This window comes from Scyliorhinus torazame, chromosome 2 (assembly GCF_047496885.1).
Source record: "Scyliorhinus torazame isolate Kashiwa2021f chromosome 2, sScyTor2.1, whole genome shotgun sequence".
Classification (NCBI taxonomy): Eukaryota; Metazoa; Chordata; class Chondrichthyes; order Carcharhiniformes; family Scyliorhinidae; genus Scyliorhinus; species Scyliorhinus torazame.
Window position 1 is genome coordinate 168,309,424 of NC_092708.1, and position 25,293 is coordinate 168,334,716.

Genomic DNA, 25,293 nt, shown 5'->3' on the forward strand with positions numbered 1-25,293 from the left:
ACAAACCTTTCAAAGTGGCACAAAAGTGCAATAATATTCATGTTCTCGACATATATTATGTTGCACCCTGAGATGTTTCAATACAATTGTGGTGGACATTATAATCACTGTGTACATTCAATATGAGTCATACAGCGCGAGGCAGTTCTCTACTGTTTCACTCCCCTCAGTTCACTATGGCTGAAAGGACTCGGACAGCGACCATCCTCCACTGTGCCTCTGCGGCGGCTGCATCATGTTTTAATGCATCCCTCAGCATAATCTGCAACACTTGGTGGGGGGCAACTCTTTGCATTGGAAGACCAACAGGTTTCAGGCAGACCAAAGGCCATCTTTCATTGTGTTGATGATCTTCCAGCAACAGTTGATGTTTGTCCCTGGGAACAACCCATAGAGCACAGTCCTGCGTCGTGGAGCTTCTCGGGGTGAACCTCGTCAAAACCCATCTCATCTCTCTCCAGACCTTCTTTGTAAAGGCACATTCACAAGGTCTCTTCCCCATCACAGTCACCCCGAGGACAATGTACAGTTGGGGTGAGACTCGGAGCATTTATGAAGGATCTGACCGGGAGGACCTTTCTCACCACCTGCCGAACTAGGTCTTGGTGCTTGTTTGAAAGTTCTGGTGCTGATGCATTCTGCCAAATGACTTTGACAGTCTGCTCAGGGAACTATCCAACAGGATGCACCATCTGCTTTTCCTGTAGGGCCTTGAGGACATTATGTACAGACCACTGCCTGACGGAATTGTGGTCAAAGTGTTTCTCTGTATAAATCTTTCCATGAGGGTCACGTGGTACAACATGGTGCAAATACTTGGAAGCGTTCTGCGGCACAACACTGGGGACAGATAGAACGTCAGCACATAGTGACACTTGACGTTTATGTAGCTAGGATCTACGCACAGCTTGAATCATCCATACATGAAGGTCAGTCAGGATGAGGGTGATGTTGGGTACGTTTCGCCCCCTTTGTACCTTGAACCGGGTCCATTTTTGACCCCCAGATGAAGCGGAATATGGCTCGGGTGATTGTCACAGCGCAGGAGTGAGGAATGAGCCAGACATGCAACACATACAGCTACTGAAACCTGGTAATAGTTTCATCTGGGTAGCAGCAAAACCTCAAAAGTACAAGGCTGCTATTTCATCTTGTAAATCCAAAGTTGTGGAACCTTGTTTTCTTGTCATCAAGAACTAGGCAAACTAGGGAACCAGCAATCATTCAGCTCTCCTTCAATATCTCAGCTTTGAGAAACATTTCTCTTCTTCAATTAACTCTGAATCAGGTAAATTATTTGAAATTACCTAGCTGCAATAAACATTTATCACAGTTGTCAATATGAACTTTTAACTACAAAAAACCCAGAAAATACTGGACAATCTCAGCAGGTCTGACAGCATCTGTGGAGAGCGAAGGGCTTTTAACTAAATGGTTATGTAAACCTGAGAGGGGGAAATGGTTCGTCCCGCAGCTAAATCTGTTGCAGTTCTGGAAAATCACTCCTGTTCTGAACACTGCAAAAATCCTTTTCACCAGAACCAATTAACACTGAGATTTACTTATAACTGTGTGAAGTGAAACAGGTGGAAATAGGAACATTGGTAAACAAACCCATGAATTCACAGCAGGATTGAACATGTGGAAACAAAACATGTGAAGTATTGACCATTGAAGGAACATAACCTGACTCCTTCAAATAATCTAGAAATTGCACAATTGAAATTGATAACCAGGTTAAACAGGTGGATTTAATAAAATGAAGATATTCTTTGGAATCTTTAAGGTAACAACCCAACGAGTACAATTGTGATGTAAAATAACAATGAGTTTGCTTAGTGTTGAGTAAGCAGGAACATAAATAAGGGGCGAGATTCTCCACTCCCACGCCGGTTGGGAGAATCGCCTGGGCCGCCAAAATTTCCCGGGACGCCGGACCGACGCCCTCCCGCAATTCTCCCAAGCGGCGGGAACGGCCCGGTCGAGTTTCGCGGGCCGTAGGCCGGAGAATCGCCGGCGACACCCAAAATGGCGGTTCTCCAGCACCCCCGTTATTCTCAGGCCCGGATGGGCCGAGCGGCCAGGCCAAAACGGCAGGTTCCCCCCCGACGCCGTCCACACCTGGTCGCTGCCGTCGTGAACGGTGCGTGAACGCTGGGGGGGCAGCCTGCGGGGGGGCGAGGGGGGATCCTGCACCCGGGGGTACCTCAAATGTGGGGTGGCCCGCGATCGGTGTCCACCGATCGTCGGGACGTCCTCTCTGAAGGAGGACCTCCTTCCTTCCGCGGCCCCGCAAGATCCGTCCACCACCTTCTTGCGGGGCGGACTCAGAGAGGACGGCAACCACGCATGCGCGGGTTGGCGCCAGCCAACCCGTGCTTGCGCTGATGACGCCCGTTATGCGGCGCCGGCCGCGTCATCTATGCAGCGCCATCTTTACGGCGGGCGACAAGGCCTGGCGCCTGTAGATGACGCGGCCCCGATCCTGGCCCATTGTCAGGGCGTGAATCGGTCGGGATCGGGGCCGTTTCGCGCCGTTGTGAACCTGGACGGCATTCACGACGGCGCGGCCACTTCGGCGCGGGAGTGGAGAATCCCGCCCAAGGTTTTTTTTTAATTCCTTGAGGCTAATTAGCACCTTTGTAGCAATGCAACCATTCACAATATCCCAAGTGCAAATACTTAGAGAGAACGGTATCAGTATTTGCTGAGTACAGCTGTGGTTCGAATATTCACCCCTACACCAGATGGTGCATGTTAAAGGGAAGGCCTGGTGAAATATGATTTTAGGCTGAAGGAAATTGGAAGCAATTTCTTAGAATTATTGATATTCTCATGAGCCAGGAAATCATATTTTCAGTAAATGGCAAAAGATTTGTATACAATTTCATTCAGTTCAAATTTACAATGTAGACAAAGTCATGTGAGAAAGCATGAATGATTTCCTTGCAGTTGCTTTTCTCGTTCTTAACACATTGTACTTTAACATCTTAGTATAGAAAATGCACCAAATACGTGTCAAGCCAATCAACATTTGTACGAGATAGGTTAATGTTTCAGATGCAGGCCCTCAAAATGGCTTGAAAAGTCTACAATGGAATCATTAACATACATTTTTCTTTCCAGATGCAGACCAGTATTGATGAATGTTTTCAACATTGTGCTTTTATCTCACATTTCTAGGGTCCAGTTTTTTAAACTTCAACTAACTTAGTAGCAGTGAGAAATTTTAGATACCTACCTCTACTTCTACAAATTCGTTTAACTTCTTGCAAGTCGCAGAAAATGTCTCTGTCGTCCCAAATTCAAAATACCATAGTTTGTTCTTCATTCTGAAAATAATATAAAGAAACATAACATTTTATTTAAAATCAAGAAAGTACAATGACTGAACATACCTGCTTGGAAAATGTTCCCCATTGGTTTTAGTGTTATGATCATAACAAATGAATGCAGCGGCTAATACTTTATCAATAGTAACCTCAGCAGGAGGGAAAATGTCCCCCTGCTCATCATTCACAGAATTGAAAATAGCCCAAGGGCAGTGTGGAGTCATTGCGTGTGATACAGAACAATGATAGCAAGTTAACCCTATGCACAACTCCAGTTATCCTACACTGATCTGCTGAGTTCACCTAGATGTCCTCTAGGGACTATGCCGAGCTGGGGAACGGCATTACTGCCTGCCAGGGTGAGTTGTGTATGTGTTTGTTCAGACATCTGTGGAAAAATCCTCTCACTAGTAGCAATGTGAGTGCATGGTAAATTCTACCTTCTCAAGATTATAGGGTGAGATTTCAATTCATTTGAGACCCATCCAGTTGCTCAGACTTAAAATTGGATCCTTAGACTCTAAATTGAATTCACAAAAAGCACATATTTTGACAACTGCAATTTATGTAGCACCACTAATGTAAAATAAACATAATAATCTAATAATAATTTTTATTAGTATCACAAGTAGGCTTATATTGATACTGCAATGAAAGGACAGCACAGTGGTTAGCACTGCTGCCTCATGACCCCAAGGATCTGGGTACGATCCCGGCCCCGGGTCACTATCCGTGTGGAGTTTGCACATTCTCCCCTGTCTGTGTGGGTCTCACCCCCACAACCCAAAGTTGTGCAGGCAAGATGGATTGGCCACGTTAAATTGTTTTTAATTGGAAGAATTGGGTACTCTAAATATTTTTTAAAAACACGGCAATGAAGTTACTGTAGGGTGGCACAGTGGTTAGTCCTGCGGTCTCACGGCGCGGAGGACTCGCGTTCGATCCCGGCCCAGGGTCACTGTACATGTGGAGTTTGCATATTCTCCCCATGTCTTTGTGGGTCTCACCCCCACAACCCAAAAAGATGTGCAGGGTAGGTGGATTGGCCATGCTAAATTGTCACTTAATTGAAAAAAAAGGATTGGGACTCTAAATTTGTAAAAATAACTTTTAAAGAACGGTAGAAGGTGAGGTGAGATGCTTAACTAGAAGTTTACAGATGAGCAGGAAGAAAGATCCAAGGTGCTTTTTGATAAGGGTCATGGTGTGGTTGTTTTGGTGGGGAAGATGGCAGAAAGTACAGCCAGGTAACTTCGATAGAGGCACCTATGGATCACGTTTCAGTCAAAACTATGATGCCAATGAAATTGTCACATTAAGATCATGGATATAGTAAGGGTCAATTCATATATGAACATTCTGGAAGGACATGGAGCCAGGGGCAGGGATTGCTGATCCACTCGCCATCCAAGGGGTAGTTGTAGCAATGAGATGGGAAGGAAATTGGCAAGCTTAGCCTCCAAGGGACAAAATAGATGGAAAGGCTGGAGAGATTGACCGGGAAGGAAATGGCAAATGGCATTCCTGCTCTTAATAGGGCAGGAAAGCGTAGCTCAGTAACCCGCGCAGAGAAAGGGTAACTGAAAACCGCGATGCCAACAGGAAATTAGTAATGCAAAGAAGTAATAATGAATTGTGGTGAGAAGGTGGAGGGGATGGGAAGGGCATTTGCAGAGCAGCAGCCAAAATGCATGTGAAAGGGCACAGATGGAATTCAAGTTACTTAGGCAAGTTTACACAAATGACTGCCTGCATTTCAATATCGCGGTTTCCAGATTGTTAGGAAGAGAAAGCTCACGGGTGCACTGCCGATAGATGTCCAGTGGAATCAGAGCGTTGAAGAGTGATGGAGAGTTGGCCATAAACCGGTACAGGTTGATCCAGGCGTCCAGTGGAGGTGTACAATGTCTTTAGATGTTAATAATGTGCACCAGTAGATCCAATGTAATAACAAAGGAGCAGTCAGAGTGAACCCAAATCCACAGGATCAGTTCAGGTGAGGGAAAAGCTTTGGGGAGATGAGGAGCACATAAGATCTGGAACATGAGGATCTGCTTGCTTGATTCAGTTCAGCAAAGGCAGACAAAGAAGTTCCAAAGGGTGAGTGAAGTTAGCAGCCACCAACCTGGAGTTATTTTACAAGAGATGTAAAGCCCAAATGGCCACTGTAAGTAATCTCACACAAACTCACTGTTGGCATATAACAGAAACAGAGCAGCCTCCAGAATCACATCAGCACACTGATGCTGATGCACACTAAAAATTGTTTCACACCAATTACAGTCCATGTTGCTTATTCAAAAGTGCATGCATCGACTATCACTTTTAGGAAAACAAGTTCTGGAGAGGCAAGCCTTTAAAAACTGCATAAAATAGGACTTTTAAAATCATTGCAATGCACTTATGATGTTAAGAAGGAGGAAATATCACACTGATGATAATGAATTCTGAGCAATGTCATAAAAATTAAAATGATCCAAAGCTCATAAGAAAATAAGCATACCAATAATTTATTATAATGAGTTAAATAACACGTATAATTCTAGGTCATTGGCATGATATTCAGCTTGTTTTATGCTTGCTGAGAACACCTGCCTGTCCTCTGACTCCTCCACCTCCATTCTTTTGTTTGCATCTTTAAATATGAATAACTTGAATATATTGTTTTAGGAATATCGGAAACACTGCTCCACCTAACCAAGCTCACTCCTGAACCACTCTGCTGCCTTACATTTAACAACTCTTTCTCTTGAAGTGTCGAAGAGTTGTTGCCACTAGGGATGGCGTGATGGTGCAGTGGTTAGCACTGCTGCCTCACAGTGCCGAGGAACTGGGTTCAATCCCGGCTCTGGGTCACTGTCCGTGTGGAGTTTGCACATTCTCCCCGTGTCTGCGTGGCTCTCCCCCCACAACCCAAAGATATACAGGGTAGGTGGATTGGCCACGCTAAATTGCCCCTTAATTGGAATTTAAAAAAAAAAAGAGTTGTTGCTACTTAACTATGCATTCATTTTGCTCACCACTGTTCAAGTCATTCTGATCTGGTTTTCACCAGTCCACAACACTCAGGTTGCCCTGAAGAACTGTGACCGCAGTACACTCTGCCTTCCTGTCCACCTTCTTTGATGCAGTTGACCACTGCATTCTCCGGCATTGTTTTTCCTCCATCACCTATCGTTATGACAATGCTCACTTGTAGCCATTTGAATGTCATCGTTGCCAAGTAAATGTTCCCAGTAGGGAATGTGATATTGCAAGCCCATTTTTGTCCTCTGTTACCTTTGAATGTTGTAAGCTATTGAATTTATTCTCATATCTCTTAATTTTCTTCCTGTGGTGGCATGGCCACCTTTGATGTGTTCCAGGACTTTAACCATATTATGGGGATTTACTTGTAACTGTGCGAAGTGAAGAGGTGGAAATAGGAGCATTGGTGAATGAAACCATGAATTCACAGCAGGATTGAACATGTGGAAACAAAATATGTGAAGCGTTGAACACTGAAGCAACATAATCTGACCACGTCACATAATCTAGAAATTGCACGACTGAAATTGATAACCAGGTTAAACAGTCAGATTTGATAAAATTAAGATTTTCTTTGCAATCTTTTACTGCTAATTGACAACTTAATGAGCACAATTGCAATGTAAAGTAACAATGAGTTTGCTTGGTGTTGAACATAAATGTCGACTAGGAGCTTTTCACAGTAACTTCATTGAAGCCTACTTGTGACAATAAGCGATTATTATTATTAAATAAGGATTATTAAAAATATTCATGGAGACTAATTAGCACTTTTGTAGTAATGCAACCAATCACAATATCCCAAGTGCAAATACTTAGGTCAATTAGTAAATGATCACGGGGGCTGGTTTAGCTGTTTTAAAAAAAAAAGATTTAGAATACCCAATTCATTTTTTCCAATTAAGGGGCACTTTAGTGTGGCCAATCCACCTACCCAGCACATCTTTTGGGTTTTGGGGGGCGAAACCCACGCAAACACATGGAGAATGTGCAAACTCCATACGGACAGTGACCCAGAGCCGGGATCGAACCTGGGACCTCGGCGCCGTGAGGCAGGAGTGCTCACCACTGCACCACCGTGCTGCCCGTTTAGATGTTTTTTTGATGCAGAGCAAGGCCAACAGCACAGGCTCAATTCCCATACTGGCTGAGGTTATTCATGAAGGGCTCACATTCTATAGCACTTGCCCCTCGCCTGAGCTGTGGTGATCCTCAGGTTAAATCACCACCAGTCAGCTCACCCCCTCAAAGGGGAAAGCAGCCGACTGTCATCTGGGACTTTACCTTACCTTTTACTTTACATCGCCTACCTGCCAACCCTTGTTAGTATAACCTATAAGCACTTTTAATTATCCAACTGACTGTAGATCTTAAATGAGTTGCAGGTCCCACTGCAAACACTGGAGAAACTGAAGCTCTGACCAACAACCATCTACATGTCTCTGGCACTGACTCCATCAACTTGCAGAGCTGGCTGCTCAGACTGAACCCAGTGTCTGCAATCTTAATAATCTGTTCAATCTGATACTGTTGCCTACCCCCATATCCTGCTCATCACCAAAGTATTTCCTTCCACTCAATACACCATTCTTTGGATTCCCTTCCTCTGCTGGCATCCTCATTACCTTGAGTATTAATTCATGAAATGCTTTAACCATCAATAATAATTCAGTCAGAGGAGTGGAAGGAGGTTGGGATACATGATCTGAGAAAAAGGGTTTGGGCTTTTTTTCAAATTCAGGTGAGATTTCACAGAGTAGTGAAGAGGAGGCCAGGGTGGAAGTATTTGATAAATGTTCTTCTGGAAAAAAGCCTGTTTCATCAAATTATATTCTCCTTCTGCCTGGATCACATTAAATTACCATCAATATTCTAAAGATCAGGTGCTTAAGCAGCTGAAATAACCCATGGGGGGTTACTGATGCTGCCATCATAGATTCAGAGTCTGAAACACAATAAATGTAAAAATAAATTAAAGGAAAAATAAATAGAAGAAATCAGAACCACATTTCCAGACAGGGAGCTGAATGTCAACATATAATTTTAACAACAAAAGTAAAAATATGTCAAAAGTTAGAGACACACTGTAAAATGGCAGTCACGTTAGTAGGGGCCTCAGCAGGGAACGCACAGCCGAGGTTGTACATAGCGCTGTTGTGTGCACTGACGATCTGTACTTCCCAGAACCCCTCAGTGTAAATGGTGTCACGATCTCTGGAGCCCCCGAAGCGAACTCTGACCCCCCTCCCAAGCTCCAATGCACTATGGGAGATCCCCTATCTCCCTCAACTCCCGCGCAGGACACTCTCAGCCGGATCGCCACTGCGCAAAAAATGCCAGCCTAGCACCTTGGCAGTGCCAACCTGGCGCCAGCTGCAATGCCATCTGAGCACCTTGGCACTCAGGTGGCATTGCTAGGGTGCCCAGATGGCCCCAGAAATGCCAGGGTACCATCAAGTCCAAAGTGGAAGCACCTCTTGGCCTCTGATCCCCCAAGATACCCCCACGAGTGTCGTTACCTCTGGTCCCCATTTGTGGAGACCAGTACTGAACTGCACTCACCCGAGGTTTCCAAGGCGAAGGAGATAGATTCCAAGCCTTGGGTATCTGTACATTAAAGTGAGATTAGCTGTTTCGCTTTAATATGTAGATTTGCTTAAAAGTGATCCTGCCCACAATGGTCAGGATTTACATTGCAACGTCTCACGTCCTGCCAGCATTGGTTTTCTGAATGGTTGGAACGGTAGCTGAATGTCAATATATAATTTCAACAACGAAAGTAAAAATACGGCAAAAGTTAGACAAACTGGAAGAATTAAAGAAGAATTGTAACTGTCTAATCAATAACACTCAGAAACTCAGGTCCACGGATGAAACAATGCAAGTCTGAACTGACTATAGTACTCAAAAATATCCTTGTATGCTGTTATACGTCTGAGACCTGAATTGCATGGTTGCAAAACAAAAGAGAAAGGGCAGAAATTAACTAAATGGGAACAAAGTCCCAAAGCGAGCGTGTTTAGCCACGTGTTTCCTGGTGTTCCAGCGCCGAGTGGGCACCTGCAAACCTGAGGTGGGTGGCCAATTAAGTCAATTAATGGGCCAGTTACGGGCCTTGTTCTGTACCAATGGTCACTCCTGAGGATCCTATTTCAATTCTAGAGATTTCATCACCAGGATTAAATTTAAACACTTGTCCAGCCCTTGAGGGCACCTCAACACAGACCCCTCTTCTTCCTGGAGTCTCAGTAATGGGAAAAAAAACAGTAAAGTCTGGGAAATAAGATTACTAGTCTGAACTTATTTTGCATCCTTTAAAATGGAACACCAGTTCGGACCTGTAGTCTTATTTCCCAGTTTTTAATTGTGTTTTCCCCACTGGGAGCCACCTCTGCCAAGCTGCCTCCGACTGGATCATCAGCTATGGGAAATGGCTTCATCGATGACCTCTTAATTGACTGCCACTGTTAAAACGTCACACATGGTCCAACCATCCTTAAGCGGTGTTGGATCCCATTGTTGGTCGCAGCAGCGGGACAGCATGATAACATTTGTGCTAATTGGATAAGATTTCAGCTAATATGTTTAAGAAGCAATAAGAAGGCAGCAATGTTGGATTTAATAAATACCAATAAGTAACAAGCCAGATTTTGTTAACAGCCTAATGGTGGGTGAACATTTATCTCATAGCAATAATAATGGATCGAATCGTCCGGTCTATGGATTGTTGGGATACCAGATATATGACAGAAGATGTGCATCGACATACCCACCTATCCCTTTAATCATTTACCCATCCATTCATTCATCTACTCACTAACATTCAGATTTGACCTTCAAACCTACCATACAGTAGCCAGTATGTAAAAAGAGGCCTGCTCCGACGGAGTTCCACGGTGGATGAAACACTGTGCGTTTCTGTGGAAGCCTGGCTTAGAAGACCACAGCAGAAATGTGCAACAGCATTGAGTCAGGGGAATATTCAACTGCAGTGGCAATTTGACAATCACTGCCCTGCTTGGGCAATCCTGGACATTATTATTGAGTTCAACATAGTGCTTGAAAGAAAGACAGAAATTTAATATTCAGTTTGAGAGTGAGAAACTTGGGTTGGAAACAACTGTGTTAACTTAAATAAATAGAATTACAATGAAATGAGGATAGAGTTAGCTAAAGTGGACTGTGCGGATGGATTAGCAGGAAAGACAGTAAACAAGCAGTGGAAGATATTTAAGGAGGTAATTCATAACTCTCAGCAAAATATATTTACCATGGCCAATCCACCTAACCTGCACATCTTTGGACTGTAGGAGGGAACCGGAGCACCCGGAGGAAACCCACGCAGACACGGGGAGAACGTGCAGACTCCGCACAGACAGTAAACCAAGGTGGGAATCAAACCTGGGACCCTGAAGATGTGAAGCAACTGTGCTATCCACAGTACTACCGTGCTGCCAATTAGCCTAACATCTACTGGTGGAAAAATGTTGGAATCAATTATGAAGCAAGTAATAGCAGCGCACTTGGAAAATCATAACCTTCTGAAGCAGTCAGTATGGCTCCATGAAGAGGAAACAGTATCAGACTAATTATTAGAGATTTTTGAGGAAGTCTCAACCAGAGTGGATAGAGGGGAACCAGATGTGCTGCATTTAGACTTCCAGAAGGCGTTTGACAGCGTACCTCACAAAAGGTTAAGTCATAAGGTAAAAGCCCATGGTGTTAGGGGCAGTATATTGGCAAGAATAGAGAATTGGCTAATGGATAGGAAACAGCAAGTGGGGATAAGGGTTCTTTTTCAGGTTGGAGTTCTCTAACTAGTGGGGCTCTACAGGGGTCAGTGCTGGGATCTCAACTGTTTGCAAAAAATTTAAGACTTGGGTGGAAGGAAGTGAATGTACTGTAGCCAAATTTGCAGACAACACAAAATAGGTGGAAAAGCAATTTGTGAGGGATACAATTTGCAAAGAGACATTGGTAGGTTAAGTAAGTGGGCAAAAAGTTGGCAAATGGAGTACAATGTGGGAAAATGTGAAGTTGTTCAATTTGGAAGGGAGAACAAAAGAACAGAATATTATTTAAATGGAAGAAAACTGCAGAAAGCTGCAACACAAAGGGACTTGGGGAACTTGTGCACAAAACACAGAAAGCTAGCACACAGGTGCAGCAGGTAATCAGGAAGGCAAATGGAATGTTGGCCCTCATTTCAAGGGGGTTGGAGTATAAGTGTTTGGAAGTCTTGCTGCAACTGTACAAGCTACTGGTGAGACCACATCTGGAGTACTGGGAGCAGTTTTGGTCCCCTTATTTAAGGAAAGATATTGGGTGGGATTCTCCCTCCCCCATCACTTGTCAATGGGATTTCCCTTGAACACACCTTATGCTGCTGAGAAATCACTGCGCGGGATGCTCTGCCGGCAGGAACAGAGAATCCCGACAACCGGAGAATTCCACCCATTATTTAACTGGTGGCGATTTGGAAAAGATTCACCAGGATGATCACTAGTATGGAGGGTTTGTCTTGTGAGCAAAGGTTTAACAGGTTGGGACGGTAGCATAGTGGTTAGCACAATTGCTTCATAGCTCCAGGGTCCCAGGTTCGATTCCCGGCTTGGGTCACTGTCTGTGCGGAGTCTGCACGTTATCCCCGTGTGTGCGTGGGTTTCCTCCGGGTGCTCCGGTTTCCTCCCACAGTTCAAAGATGTGCAGGTTAGGTGGATTGGCCATGCTAAATTGCCCTTAGTGTCCAAAATTGTCCTTAGTGTTGGGTGGGGTTATGGGGTTATGGGGATAGGGCGGAGTTGTGGGCTTGGATAGGGTGCTCTTTCCAAGAGCCGGTGCAGACTCAATGGGCCAAATCTGCACTGTCCTTCAGTCCTTCTGCTCTGTAACTTCTATGATACTCATTGGAACTCAGAAGAATGAGAGGTGATATTGAAAGATATGGGATTCTTAAGGGTTTGACAGGGTAAATGCTCAGAGGATGTTTCTCCTCATGGGAGAGTTTAAGATCAGGAGGGCATAGTGTCAGAATATAGGGATGCCCGTTTAAGACTGAGATGAGGAGGAATTTCTTGTGTCAGAGTCTTTGGAACTCCTTGCCACAGAGAGTTGTGGGGGCAGAGTCCTGGGGCGAAATTCTCCGGAAACGGCGTGATGTCCACCGACTGGCGCCCAAAACGGCGCAAATCAATTGGGCAATCGCGCCGCCCCAAAGGTGCCGAATGCTCCGCATCTTTGGGGGCCGAGCCCCAACCTTAAGGGGCTAGGCCCGTGCCGGACGAATTTCCGCCCCGCCAGCTGGCGGAAAAGGCCTTTGGTGCCCCGCCAGCTGGCGCGGAAATGACATCTCCGGGCGGCGCATGCGCGGGAGCGTTAGCGGACGTTGACGGCATTCCCGCGCATGCGCATTGTGGGGGGGGTTCTCTTCTGCCTCCGCCATGGTGGAGACCGTGGCGAAGGCGGAAGGAAAAGAGTGCCCCCACGGCACAGGCCCGCCCAAGGATCGGTGGGCCCCGATCGCGGGCCAGGCCACCGTGGGGGCACCCCCCGGGGCCAGATCGCCCCGCGCCCCCCCCAGGACCCCGGAGCCCGCCCGCGCCGCCTTGTCCCGCCGGTAAGGTAGGTGGTTTAATCTACGCCGGCAGGACAGGCATTTTAGCGGCAGGACTTCGGCAATCGCGCGGGGGGGCCCGCCAACCGGCGCGATTCCCGCCCCCGCCGAATATCCGGTGCCGGAGACTTCGGCAACCGGCGGGAGCGGGATTCACGCCAGCCCCCGGCGATTCTCCGACACGGCGGGGGGTCGGAGAATCTCGCCCCTTGTGTATATTTAAGTCTGAGGTTGATAGATTATTGATCAGTAAGGGAATCATTAAAAAAAAATTTAGAGTGCCCAATTCATTTTTTCCAATTAAGGGGCAATTTAGTGTGGCCAATCGACCTACCCTGCACATCTTTTGGGTTGTGGGGGCGAGACCCACGCAAACACGGGCAGAATGTGCAGACTCCACACGGAGAGTGATCCAGAGCTGGGATCGAACCTGCCACATCAGTGCCGTGAGGCAGCAGTGCTAACCACTGCGCCACCGTGCTGCCCGGAATCAAAGGTTAAGGGAAAAGGGCAAGAAAGTGGACGTGTGGAATGACGGATCAGCCATGATTCTATTTAATAGTGGAGCAGGCTTGAGGGGTCAAACGGCCTACTTCTGTTCCTATTTCTTATGGTTTAATGAAACAGCTAACAAGATCCTGGGCGAGATTCTCCATTCCCGCGCCGGTTGGGAGAATCGCCTGGGCCGCCAAAATTTCCCGGGACGCCGGTCCGACGCCCTCACGCGATTCTCCCAAGCGGCGGGAACGGCCCCGTCGAGTTCCGCGGGCCGGAGAATCGCCGGAGACACCCAAAATGGCGATTCTCTGGCACCCCCGCTATTCTCAGGCCCGGATGGGCCGAGCGGCCAGGCCAAAACGACGGGTTCCCCCCGGTGCCGTCCACACCTGGTTGCTGCCGTCGGGAACAGCGCGGGAACTCTGGGGGGGGGGGGGGGGAGGAGCGGCCTGCTTGGGCGGGGGGGATCCTGCACCGGGGGGTACCTCAAATGTGACATGGCCCGCGATCGGTGCCCACCGATCGTCGGGCCGTCCTCTCTGAAGGAGGACCTCCTTCCTTCCGCGGCCCCGCAAGATCCGTCCGCCATCTTCTTGCAGGGCGGACTCAGAGAGGATGGCAACCACGCATGCGCGGGTTACGCCAGTTATGCAGCGCCGGCCGCGTCATCTATGCGGCGCCGCCTTTACGCGGCGACAAGGCCTGGCGCGTGTAGATGACGCGGCCCCGATCCTAGCCCATTGTCGGGGCCTGAATCGGTCGGGATCGGGGCCGGTTTGCGCCGTTGTGAACCTCGACGGCGTTCACGGCGACGTGGGCACTTCGGCGCGGGAGTGGAGAATCCCGCTCCCTATATTTGGGCAAGGCAGAATGGGGTGAGGCAGAAACTGTTTGCAGTAAACTGGGCAAATCTATTAATAAATAAAACAATAGAGGACCATTGGGGAGGCATTCAAAAAATAATTTAACGCAATACAGAATCAGTTGTACATAACAAGGGCAAGAATACTCTTTGCCAGAGAAGCCAGCCACAGTCAACTGAAGATGTTGAAGATAACACAAAACTGGAAGAAAAATATACAAATGCAAAGAATAGCATAGATTACAAAGAGCGGAAAAAGATGACAAAGCAAAAAGGAGTAAGTAAAAAAATTTGTGAGAGATATCAAAATCAACACAAAAGATTTTTACAATTACATTAGGAAAAAGAGGTTGGTCAAGAGCAATGCGAGCCCCATGAAAGCTGATCATAGTAATATTGTCAATGAAAATAAGGAAATGGTGGGCATGCTGTATAATTCCTTTGCATCAGTATTTCCTCAAGCATTCATTATGACGGACATCCTAAGGAAGCTAATATTGAATCAGCGACATAACAAAATTAATGCAAGCAATGTAAGAGTAATGAAGAAATTACAGACTCGAAAAATTGACAAATACCCTGGACCAGATAGTTTCAATGCCAGGATTTTAAAAGATGAGAACATTGCAGGACACCTATAATCTTCCAAAATTTTCTCGGGTTAGGAACCATTCTGTATGTTTGTAAAATTGTACAAGTCACTCTGCTATCAAAGAACAAAGAACAATATAGCGCAGGAACAGTCCCTTCGGCCAACCAGACCTCCACCGATCATGATACCACCTTTGGCCTAAACCCTCAGCACCTCCGAGTGCCATAGCCCTCTATACTCATCCTATCCATGTATTTGTCGAGATGCCTTTTGAACGCCATAAATGTACCTGTTTCCACAACCTCCACTGGCAACGAGTTCCAGGCACTCACCACCCTCTGTAAAAAAACCTGCCTCGCACATTTCCTCGATACTTTGCCCCATGGACCTTAAACCTATGCCACCTAGAGACTGACTCCTACACCCTGGGAAAGAATGCCTGCCATCCACTCTATCATGACTCTCATAATCTTGTAGACCTCTGTCAGGTCGCCCCTCAAACTCTGTTGTTGCAATGAAAACAGTCCGAGTCTATTCAGTCTCTCTGCACAGCTAACACCCTCCAGACCAGGCAACATCTTGGTAAACCTCCTCTGCACCCTTCCCAAAACCTCCATGTGGCGATCAGAATTGTACAATATTCCAAGTGCGGCTGTACCAAGGTTCTACACAACTGTAGCATGACTTGCCAGTTTTTATACTTGATGCCCCGTCCAATGAATGCAAGCATTCCATATGCTTTCTTGACTATCTTGTCCACTTGTGTTGCCACTTTCAAAGATCTGTGGACCTGTCCGCCCAGATCTCTCTTACTTTCTATATTCCTAAGAGTTTTGCCATTTACGGTATATTTCCTCTCTATGTTAGACCTAACTAAATGCATTACCCCACATTTGTCCGGATTAAACTCCATTTGCCATTTATCTGCCCGTCTCCAACCTATCTATGTCCTGCTCTATCCTCTGACAATCCCCCACACTATCTGCCATTCCACCAACCTTGGTGTCATCTAATCAGACCAGCTACATTTTCCACCAAATCATTTATGTATACTACAAACAACAGAGGCCCCAGCACCGATCTTTGTGGAACACCACTAATGACAACCTCCCATTCATAAAAACACCCTTCTACTGCTACCCTCTGCCTTCTGTGACTGAGCCAGTTCTGTATCCATCTTCACCTCACCTCTGATCCCATATGACTTCACCTTTTGTACCAGTCTGCCATGAAGCACTTTGTCAAACACTTCACTGAAGTCAATGTAAACAACATTCACTGCCCTCCCCTCATCAATCATCTTTGTCACCTCCTCAAAAAACTCGATCAAGTTAGTGAGGCAAGACCTCCACTTCACAAAACCATGCTGTCTATCGCTAATGAGTCCATTTGTTTCTAAATGGGTATAAATCCTGTCCCTGAGAATTATCTCCAATAATTTCCCTACTAACGACATGAGGTTCACTGGCCTATAGTTTCCTGGATTAACCATGCAACCTTTCTTAAACAGCGGTACCATGTTAGCTATTCTCCAGTCCTCTGGGACCTCAATGAAGATACAAAGATGTCAGTCAAGGCCTCAGCAATTTATTCCCTTGCTTCCCTCAGTATTCTGGGGTAAATCCCATCAGGCCCAGGAGACTTATCTACCTTAATGTCCAATACCCAATACATCCTCCTTTTTGATGTCAACATGACGCAGACTATTCACACACCCTACCCAAGAATCATCTTCCACAAAGTCCTTTACTTTGGTAAACACTGATGCAAAGTACTCATTTCGTACCTCGCCCATTTCCTCTAGCTCAACGTATAGGTTCCCCCCACTGTCCTTAAGTGGTCCAATCCTTTCCTTGGCCACCCTCTTGCTTTTTACATTTGAATAAAAGGCTTTGGGATACACCTTAATCCTACTTGCCAAGGACTTTTCGTGCCCCCCTCCACGCCCTGCTAATTTTCCAGTTAAGTACCTTCCTACTTTCTTTATACTCCTCAAGGGTTTTGACTGTCCCCACCCTTCTAGAGCGTACAAAAACCTCCTTTATTTTGACGAAGTTCACAATGTCCCTGTTTGTCCAAGGCTCCCTAAACTTCCCATACTTATCCTTTGTTCTCTCAGGAACGTGAATTTCCTGAATCCTAATCAACTGTCACTTGAAAGACTCCCACGTGTCCGATGTTGATTTACCATCCAACAGCTGCATCCAATCCAAATTCTTCAATTCCTGTCTAAAATTATTGTAATTTCCCTTTCCCTAGTTTAGCACCTTAACCCTCATCCATATCCAAAAGTACCCTAAAACGTACGGAATTGTGGTCACTACTCCCAAAATGTTCCCCGGCTGAAACCTATCCAAGAGAGACGACAGAGAAAAATCAGTGAATTGTAGTCCAGTTAGCCTAACATCTGTGTCAAGAAATTGCTAAGGTTTGTAATTAAACATAGGGTGACTGAACACTTTAAAAATCTTCAGTGGATCAGAGTCAACATGGATTTATAAAGACTAGATAGATCATGTCTGACAAATCTGATTGAATGTTCTGAATGGACAGGGACATCTCTAAGGGTGTTATTTATATGGATTTTCAGAAAGCATTTTACACAAGTCCCTCATAAAAGACAGTTAGCTCATGGAAGGAGACAGTGTAGGTAAAATGGGCAGGAACTCAAATTGGCAGGATGTGACTTACAACCTACACTCTGTCTCCTACCATTCAGCCAGTTTTCTAACCAAATCAATAATAATAATCACTTATTGTCACAAGTAGGCTTCAATGAAGTTACTGTGAAAAGCAATAATTTGCCTTTAATTCCATGAGGGACTTTGTCAAATGTCTTATGAAAGTCAAAATAAGGGCAGCACGGTGGCGCAGTGGATTGCACTGGGACTACGGCGCTGAGGATCCGGGTTCGAATCCTGGCCCTGGGTCACTGTCCGTGTGGAGTGTGCATATTCTCCCCATGTCTGCGTGGGTTTCACCCCCACAGCCCAAAGGTGTGCCGGTTAGGTGGATTGGCCACGCTAAATTGCCCCTTAAAATTGGAAAAAAACTAATAATTGGGTACTCTAAATTTATTTTAAAAATGAAAGTCTATATAAATAACACCCATAGACATGTCCTTGTCCATTACTTTAGTCATCCCTTCAGAAAAGGTGCAAGATTGTCATGGCTCCACACAAATAGATTCCCTCTCAGTATAAAGAAATGTTTCTCAGCTTCATTCGTGAAAGGTCCCTGGTTCGGAACTGGCAGAAACATCAAAAATGCATTTGGTTTTCATTTGCGAAAGGTCTGGCATGAATCCATTACCCCAAATCTAAACTCCACAAATAGCAGAATTGGATTCTCCCAATCTACCCCATCAGTTCTCCTTTACCTTGAAAGCTTCAATCACATCCCTCCTTCACTGTCTAAATTCCAGGCAATGCAACTCTGGCTGTTCAATCTCTCCTTGACCCTTGGGGTCAAGGTCTAATTCTGTCTGTGCAGCACTCCCTCCAAGACCAATATATCCGTTCACAACCCCTCCACCCCACAATTAACTGCTCACTCTCCCCAGCCCCATGACCACACCCTACTCCCCCATATCATCCGACACCCCTACCCATCTCCCGCAGACCACCCTGACCACCCCACTGCCCTAACCGATCTTACTCATTCATATTACACTCACCTTCTCTCTGACATGTCAAAGTGGCATTTAAACAGGGAGAAATTGAACTTATTGGTTTATGGCAGCTAGTGCTGTAAGAAGGGAGTTTGGCTTCACTTCCCCTGAAGCTGCTACACAGCACAGAAGGGCCTCCTGAGCAGCTATGCTGTGCATTTCTCTGCAGGCCTGGGCTGGAAGCCACATCCTGCCAACTTGAGTTCCTGCCCATTTTATCTACGCTCTGCCTCCTTCCATTCAGCCAATTTTAAAACAGAATCAATAATTTGCCTTTAATTCCATGAGCTTCAACATTAGCCAACTGGCTTTTGAGGGTCAAATGTCTGGTGAAAGTCTGTATAAATAACATCCATAGACATGTCCCTCTCCATTATTTTTGTCATCCCTTCAGAAAAGGTGCAAAGTTACCACGGTTCAACACAAAAATCATACAAATAAAAATATAGATTCCCTCACAGCATAAAGGAATGTTTCTCAGTTTTGTTTGTAAAAGGTCTGGCATTGATCATTTGACTATACCCCAGACCTAAGCTCCCTTTGTGCCTCAAGGCTGCAATAGACTCTCTTGTAAGATTTAAAAGAACAATTTTCAGTCAGGTGTGGGAGAGGCAGCAGGCAGGGAGAGACAATTCTAGAACTGCAATGATTCAGTGGATTTGGTAACAAAACCCAGAAATAATGAAGTCATCACTGCGACAGCCATCTTTGTGGAACTACGAGGTTTCAGCTTCATGCAGCTGACCTACTGTGGTTAGCTCCCTGCAGTTGAGGTGAAGAGGCGCCCAGGAGCAGTAATTGCATAGTGCGGCAGGGGAGATTCCTTAATGTCCAAAGGTTGAGAGGGGTTACAGGATAGGTCAGGTGTGCGTGCCTAGATTAGATGCTCTTTAGAAGGGTCGGTGCAGACTCAATGGGCCAAATGGCCTCCTTCTGCACTGTAAGAATTCTATATCCTCAAAGGAGCTGAAATCACTCAGGAGAAAGCAGTTTTATTGGATTTTGTTACTCAGAATGGTCACTGATGTCTGTGTGGGCTGTTGAGAAGGTTCAAGGAACGTCTTGATTGTGTCTTACATTTAAGGGGCGCGTTCAGCCACAGTTTGCCTGTTAATTCATGATTACCTCATGTTAATTCCGGATGTTACAGCATAAGATTGTGTTGACGGTTTCCTTGTTTTTCCTTATAAATTTAGAGTACCAATTATTTTTTTTGAATTAAGGGCAATTTAGTGTGGCCAATCCACCTACCATGCACATCTTTGAGTTGTGGGTGTGAAACCCATGCAGACACAAGGAGAATGTGCAAACTCCACATGGACAGTGACCCATGGCCGAGATCGAACCTGGGTCCTCAGCGCCGTAGGCAGCAGTGCTAACCACTTTGCTGACTGTTGTATAGTAAATGTTCTTCTGTGTGCTTAAAATTGTGGAATCTTGTGGCTTTATTCTCTTAGTAAGTAATAGGGATATAAATTTCATCTACTTTATAAAAAAGGTTACTGGTCCCTAACTGGATCAAAACAAATTTGGGCAGGATCATAACATTGCAGAGCGGTAAATGTTTGGTACTCTCACCTGTAAAAGTCAATTAATGCAAGATAAGGGCAGCACGATAGCATTGTGGATCGCACAATTGCTTCACAGCTCCAGGGTCCCAGGTTCGATTCCCGGCTTGGGTCACTGTCTGTGCGGAGTCTGCACGTCCTCCCCGTGTGTGCGTGGGTTTCCTCCGGGTGCTCTGGTTTCCTCCCACAGTCCAAAGATGTACAGGTTAGGTGGATTGGCCATGATAAATTGCCCTTAGTGTCCAAAATTGCCCTTAGTGTTGGGTGGGGTTACTGGGTTATGGGGACAGGGTGGAAGTGTTGACCTTGGGTAGGGTGCTCTTTCCAAGAGCCGGTGCAGACTCGATGGGCCGAATGGCCTCCTTCTGCACTGTAAATTCTATGATAATTCGAGGATAAATTGTTGATTTCAAAACTGGGATTGATAGACTGTTCGACAAAGGCATTAAGGGCTATGTGGCAAAGGCGGGTAAATGGAGTTGTGTCACAATTCAGCCATGGTCTCATTGATGGCAGGTACAGGTTTGAGGAGCTAAGTGGCCTACTCCTGTTTCCATGTTCTATAACCATGCTGTACCACAGGACAGTTGGGAGTGATGTTCAGCCACTTCAAACATTGGCTAAACATTGGCTATATCTATGAGGGTTCGAAATTCCCTGGAGCCCTGCAGAAAAGGAGCATCAATTTGCATCATTAATATGTACCTCCTGTTGGGTAGTAATGACAGAATCTGGGAACAGATTGCGGTCCTCTATCCCCATTAGAAAATAATTCTAGTTCTGGGAAATTATATATATATGTTGCTAAATTAAGATTTGTAAATAACAGTTATTTATATTTTAAACTGAACACTGCCTTAATAAGCACTGGTTCATTGCTATGTTAAAAAAGCAAGATGATTTTCAATTAGGTAACTCTTTAATGTGATGCAGAATTCTGATGAAAATATATTGAATTAATTAGTTTAGCAAATGAAGCAGAAGTGGAAAGAAATAGCACAGTATACAGAAATAAGATGCGCTACATAGTTTCTTCCTCTTAGATAACTGTATGCCAAACACATTATCTATATGTGCATATACATACTGAATTATAGTCTACTCCTTTCATACTTGCCATGGTTCACAAGTCTGTGACATGCTAATGGGTGGGAACAGTCAACTTAATGTGAGGCCAGAGGTTCTGGTATTGCTTGAAGAGCCAGCCCTCCTTTTCAATGTCAACGTACATCGCAAATGGTGTGGCCACACGAGTGCTGCGCACGAGCTCATCCCAAAGCTCAGGACTAAGCACTGTGGGATGCACTAAAACGTAGGAGCAATGGGGAACGGTTGCGGTCTAAGACCTTTCAGCCATAGTTCATCAAGGCGAGGTATATGAAAAAGGATATTTTGTCTTAAAGTCAGGGGTTGTCCTTTACACAGGACTGACCATTACTCGAGTATATACTGTATTTGCATTTCAACATGTTCAGAAGATTAAAAACAGTGCACATTGATTTTTTAAATAAATATTTTTATTAGATTTTTCAAAATGTTATACACAATTTTTTTAGAAATCAGGGGCGAAATTCTCCCCCAACGGCGGGATGTCCGCCGACTGGCGCCAAAGCCGGCGCCAATCAGACGGGCATCGCGCCGGCCCAAAGGTGCGGAAGGCTCCGCATCTTTGGCGGCCTAGCCCCAACATTGAGGGGCTAGGCCGACGCCGGAGGGATTTCCGCCCCGCCAGCTGGCGGAAATGGCGTTTGTTTCCCCGCCAGCTGGCGCGGAAATGCGGCGCATGCGCGGGAGCGTCAGCGGCCGCTGTCAGTTTCCCAGCGCATGCGCGGGACGTCAGCGGCTGCTGTCAGTTTCCCGCGCATGCACAGTGGGGAGAGTCTCTTCCGCCTCCGCCATGGTGGAGGCCGTAGCGGAGGCGGAAGGGAAAGAGTGCCCCCACGGCACAGGCCCGCCCGCGGATCGGTGGGCCCCGATCGCGGGCCAGGCCACCGTGGGGGCACCCCCCGGGGTCAGATCGCCCCGCAGCCCCCCCAGGACCCCGGAGCCCGCCCATGCCGCCTGGTCCCGTCGGTAAATACCAGGTTTGATTTACGCCGGCGGGACAGGCAATTCCTGGGCGGGACTTCGGCCCATCTGGGCCGGAGAATCCAGCGGGGGGTCCCGCCAACCGGCGCGGCCCGATTCCTGCCCCCGCCCAATCTCCGGGAGCGGAGACTTCGCCGGGTGCGGGATTCACGGCGGCCAACGGCCATTCTCCGACCCGGCGGGGGGTCGGAGAATGACGTCCCAGGTATTATAGAGTTCATAGAATTTACAGTGCAGAAGGAGGCCATTCAGCCCATTGTCTGCGCAGAACCTTGGAAAGACCACGCCTCCACCCCATCCCTGTAACCCAGTAACCCCACCTAATGGGGCAATTTAGCACAGCCAACCCACCTAAACCCGAAATGGACCCGGGACCCTGGAGCTGTGAGGCAGCAATGCTAAGCACTGTGCCGTTATGTTAGCATTACTTGGAATTTTTCCCTCAGTTTGGAATATTATTTACCATAATAAAATGATACTTTACTCATAAATCCTATGGTGACACACTTATTTACCTACAGTGCATGTATATTTCTGATGCAACAACAACATGGATTATTTTATCACACTCTTACCCTGGTAATACCTCGTTATCAGGCTGAATTAGGTTAAAGCTTGTCTTTTTACTTACATACATGGGTGGTGTCATGTAGATCGTGAAGGTCGGCCAGTGTGGGTCGCGAAGGTCGGCCATTGCGTGTCACGAAGGTCAGCCGGTGTGGGTCCTGAAGGAAGGCCGGTTGGTAAAAATGGGTGCCGGGCAAAAAAGTTTGAAAAACACTGACGTATACAAAGACCATGACGAGGAAGCAGAAAGTAAAGACTGCAAGGGTGAGCCAGATGATGACGAATATGAAATGCTGGTAAGCTTGTCTTGCGGAAGTGATGGCAAACTAGATGAAGAAGCCTATGAAGCGCTGCTCCGGTGGTTTGGCCGGAATGATGAGGTGGTCACAAGACTGCGCAGGACACTGAGAAGTATTGAAGTTCTGAAATGGCGAACGCCGAGATGGAAAATAGGATTGCAGTAGCCGACACCTCGGAGGACCAGGACTCGAATAAATTAATAACAGAAGACATAATATGAATCTTGGAGAAACTGGCTGCAGAGGCATATGGTGAATCATCGCAGGCCTCTGAAATGGTTCCGGTAGTCGACTCCCCCATGCTCGATGAGTTAGAGGAGCTGATGCCTATATCGCTATGTAACTCTACAACGACAGATGACACGTGCATAATAGTGCGAGACCAGGATGACCCATCACTTGGATCATCAGGAATGATGTGGAGCCATCACTCGTGGCACAACCACGCAAGGAAAGGACAGCACCCAACATTATAGCTGAGGCTCCAACTCAGGCACCAGTGTACGAGGCTCTGCAACCACCCATTGAAGGCACAGGCTTGATCGTGGCCACGCAGTCCCTACGAAGTACGGCGGCATGAGAAGTCCCAACTAATGATCTGCACACTGTTGCTCCCATGGTGCAGACCAGTAGCAAGACAGGGGTTACCAAACCAAAACGCAAAAAGAAAAGCACTCACATAATGATAATCAAAGCAAAAAAGAGGAAGAGAAGGAGAGTGGGAGATGCAGTGAATCCCACTGATGACACCAAGAGAGAAGACATTGATGTTATGGCCGACAAGCCAGAGCCAGAGAATACTTAACAACGCAGCATCAGAGTGTCGCATAAGGATACAAAAAAAGAAAAAGCTGGTGAAGCAGGTGTGGCCAACAAGGATACATGCCTTCAAAAAGCATTGCATCAAAAGGATAAGGAGCAAGAGACCGACACGGAAACCAATCTTCAAAAAAGGTGACAAGAGCCCAGTGGGGTGAAACCGTGAGGGAGGCACAATGATCTTTGCTCAAGGGACACACACATAGCAGGTACATCAAGTCTATGGATGCATTAGTTAAATCTGTTTATGCATAAGCCGCATGTGTAAAGTAATGATATTAATCATGTTTGTATATAAAGATCAACATCTCCAAAGGAAGGGGGATGTGGTGATAAGTCTGTGAATAATATTGTATACACTCAGCAATATGACCTCCCACCGGCAAGTGGCATCAGACACATCAACAGGGTTGCTCTCATTAACCTTCTCTGTTACCTCCTCAAAAAACACCAGAGTATCCAATTGTTCTTTTCCAATTAAGGGGCAATTTAGCGTGGCCAATCCCAGAATACTGAAGGAGGCAAGAATGAAATGAAATGAAAATCGCTTATTGTCACAAGTAGGCTTCAATGAAGTTACTGTGAAAAGCCCCTAGTCGCCACATTCCGGCGCCTGTTCGGGGAGGCTGGTACGGGAATTGAACCATGCTGCTGGACTGCCTTGGTCTGCTTTAAAAGCCAGCGATTTAGCCCAGTGAGCTAAACCAGCCCCTCGAGCTAAACCAGCCCCTCTGGGAGAGGAAAGTGCTGAGGCCTTGACAGACATCTTTGGATCCTCACTGTCTTCAGGTGATGTCCCGGAGGACTGAAGAATAGCCGATGTTCCTTTGTTTAAGTAGGGTAGCAGGGATAATCCAGGGAACTACAGGCCGGTGAGCCTTACGTCAATGGTAGGGAAATTACAGGAGAGCATTCTTCCAGACAAGATCTACTCCCATTTGGAAGCAAGAGACATATTAACGAGAGGCAGCACGGTTTTGTGAAGGGGAGGTCGCGTCTCACTAACTAGATAGAGTTTTTCGAGGAGGTCACAAAGATGATTGATGTAGGTAGGGCAGTGGATGTTGTCCGTATGGACTTCAGTAAGGCCTTTGACAAGGTCCTTCATGGCAGACTGGTACAAAAGGTGAAGTCACACGGGATCAGAGGTCAGCTGGAAAGATGGATACAAAACTGGCTAGGTCATAGAAGGCAGAGAGTAGCAATGGAAGGGTGCTTTTCTGATTGGAGGGCTGTGACTAGGACCAATGCTGGGACCTTTGCTGTTCGTAGTATACATAAATGATTTGGAGGAAAATGTAACTGGTCTGATTAGTAAGTTTGCGGATGACACAAAGGTTGGTGGAATTGCGGATAGC

The 25,293-nt window shown here is 46.2% G+C and overlaps 1 protein-coding gene and 1 long non-coding RNA gene across 5 annotated transcripts in view; one reads left to right on the forward strand and one right to left on the reverse strand.

Moving 5' to 3' along the window:
- The window catches only part of dgkg (diacylglycerol kinase, gamma), a 985,082-nt gene that overhangs the window by 209,859 nt on the left and 749,930 nt on the right, over window positions 1-25,293 (reverse strand). For all 4 annotated transcript variants that reach the window (XM_072479609.1, XM_072479595.1, XM_072479601.1 and 1 more), the window contains one exon: window positions 3,242-3,332. In XM_072479609.1, the coding sequence (XP_072335710.1) occupies window positions 3,242-3,332 (91 nt within the window). The remainder of the gene's footprint in view (window positions 1-3,241; window positions 3,333-25,293) is intronic.
- Window positions 1-25,293, forward strand: part of LOC140393306 (uncharacterized) — a 149,038-nt gene that overhangs the window by 101,693 nt on the left and 22,052 nt on the right. The window lies entirely within an intron of this gene.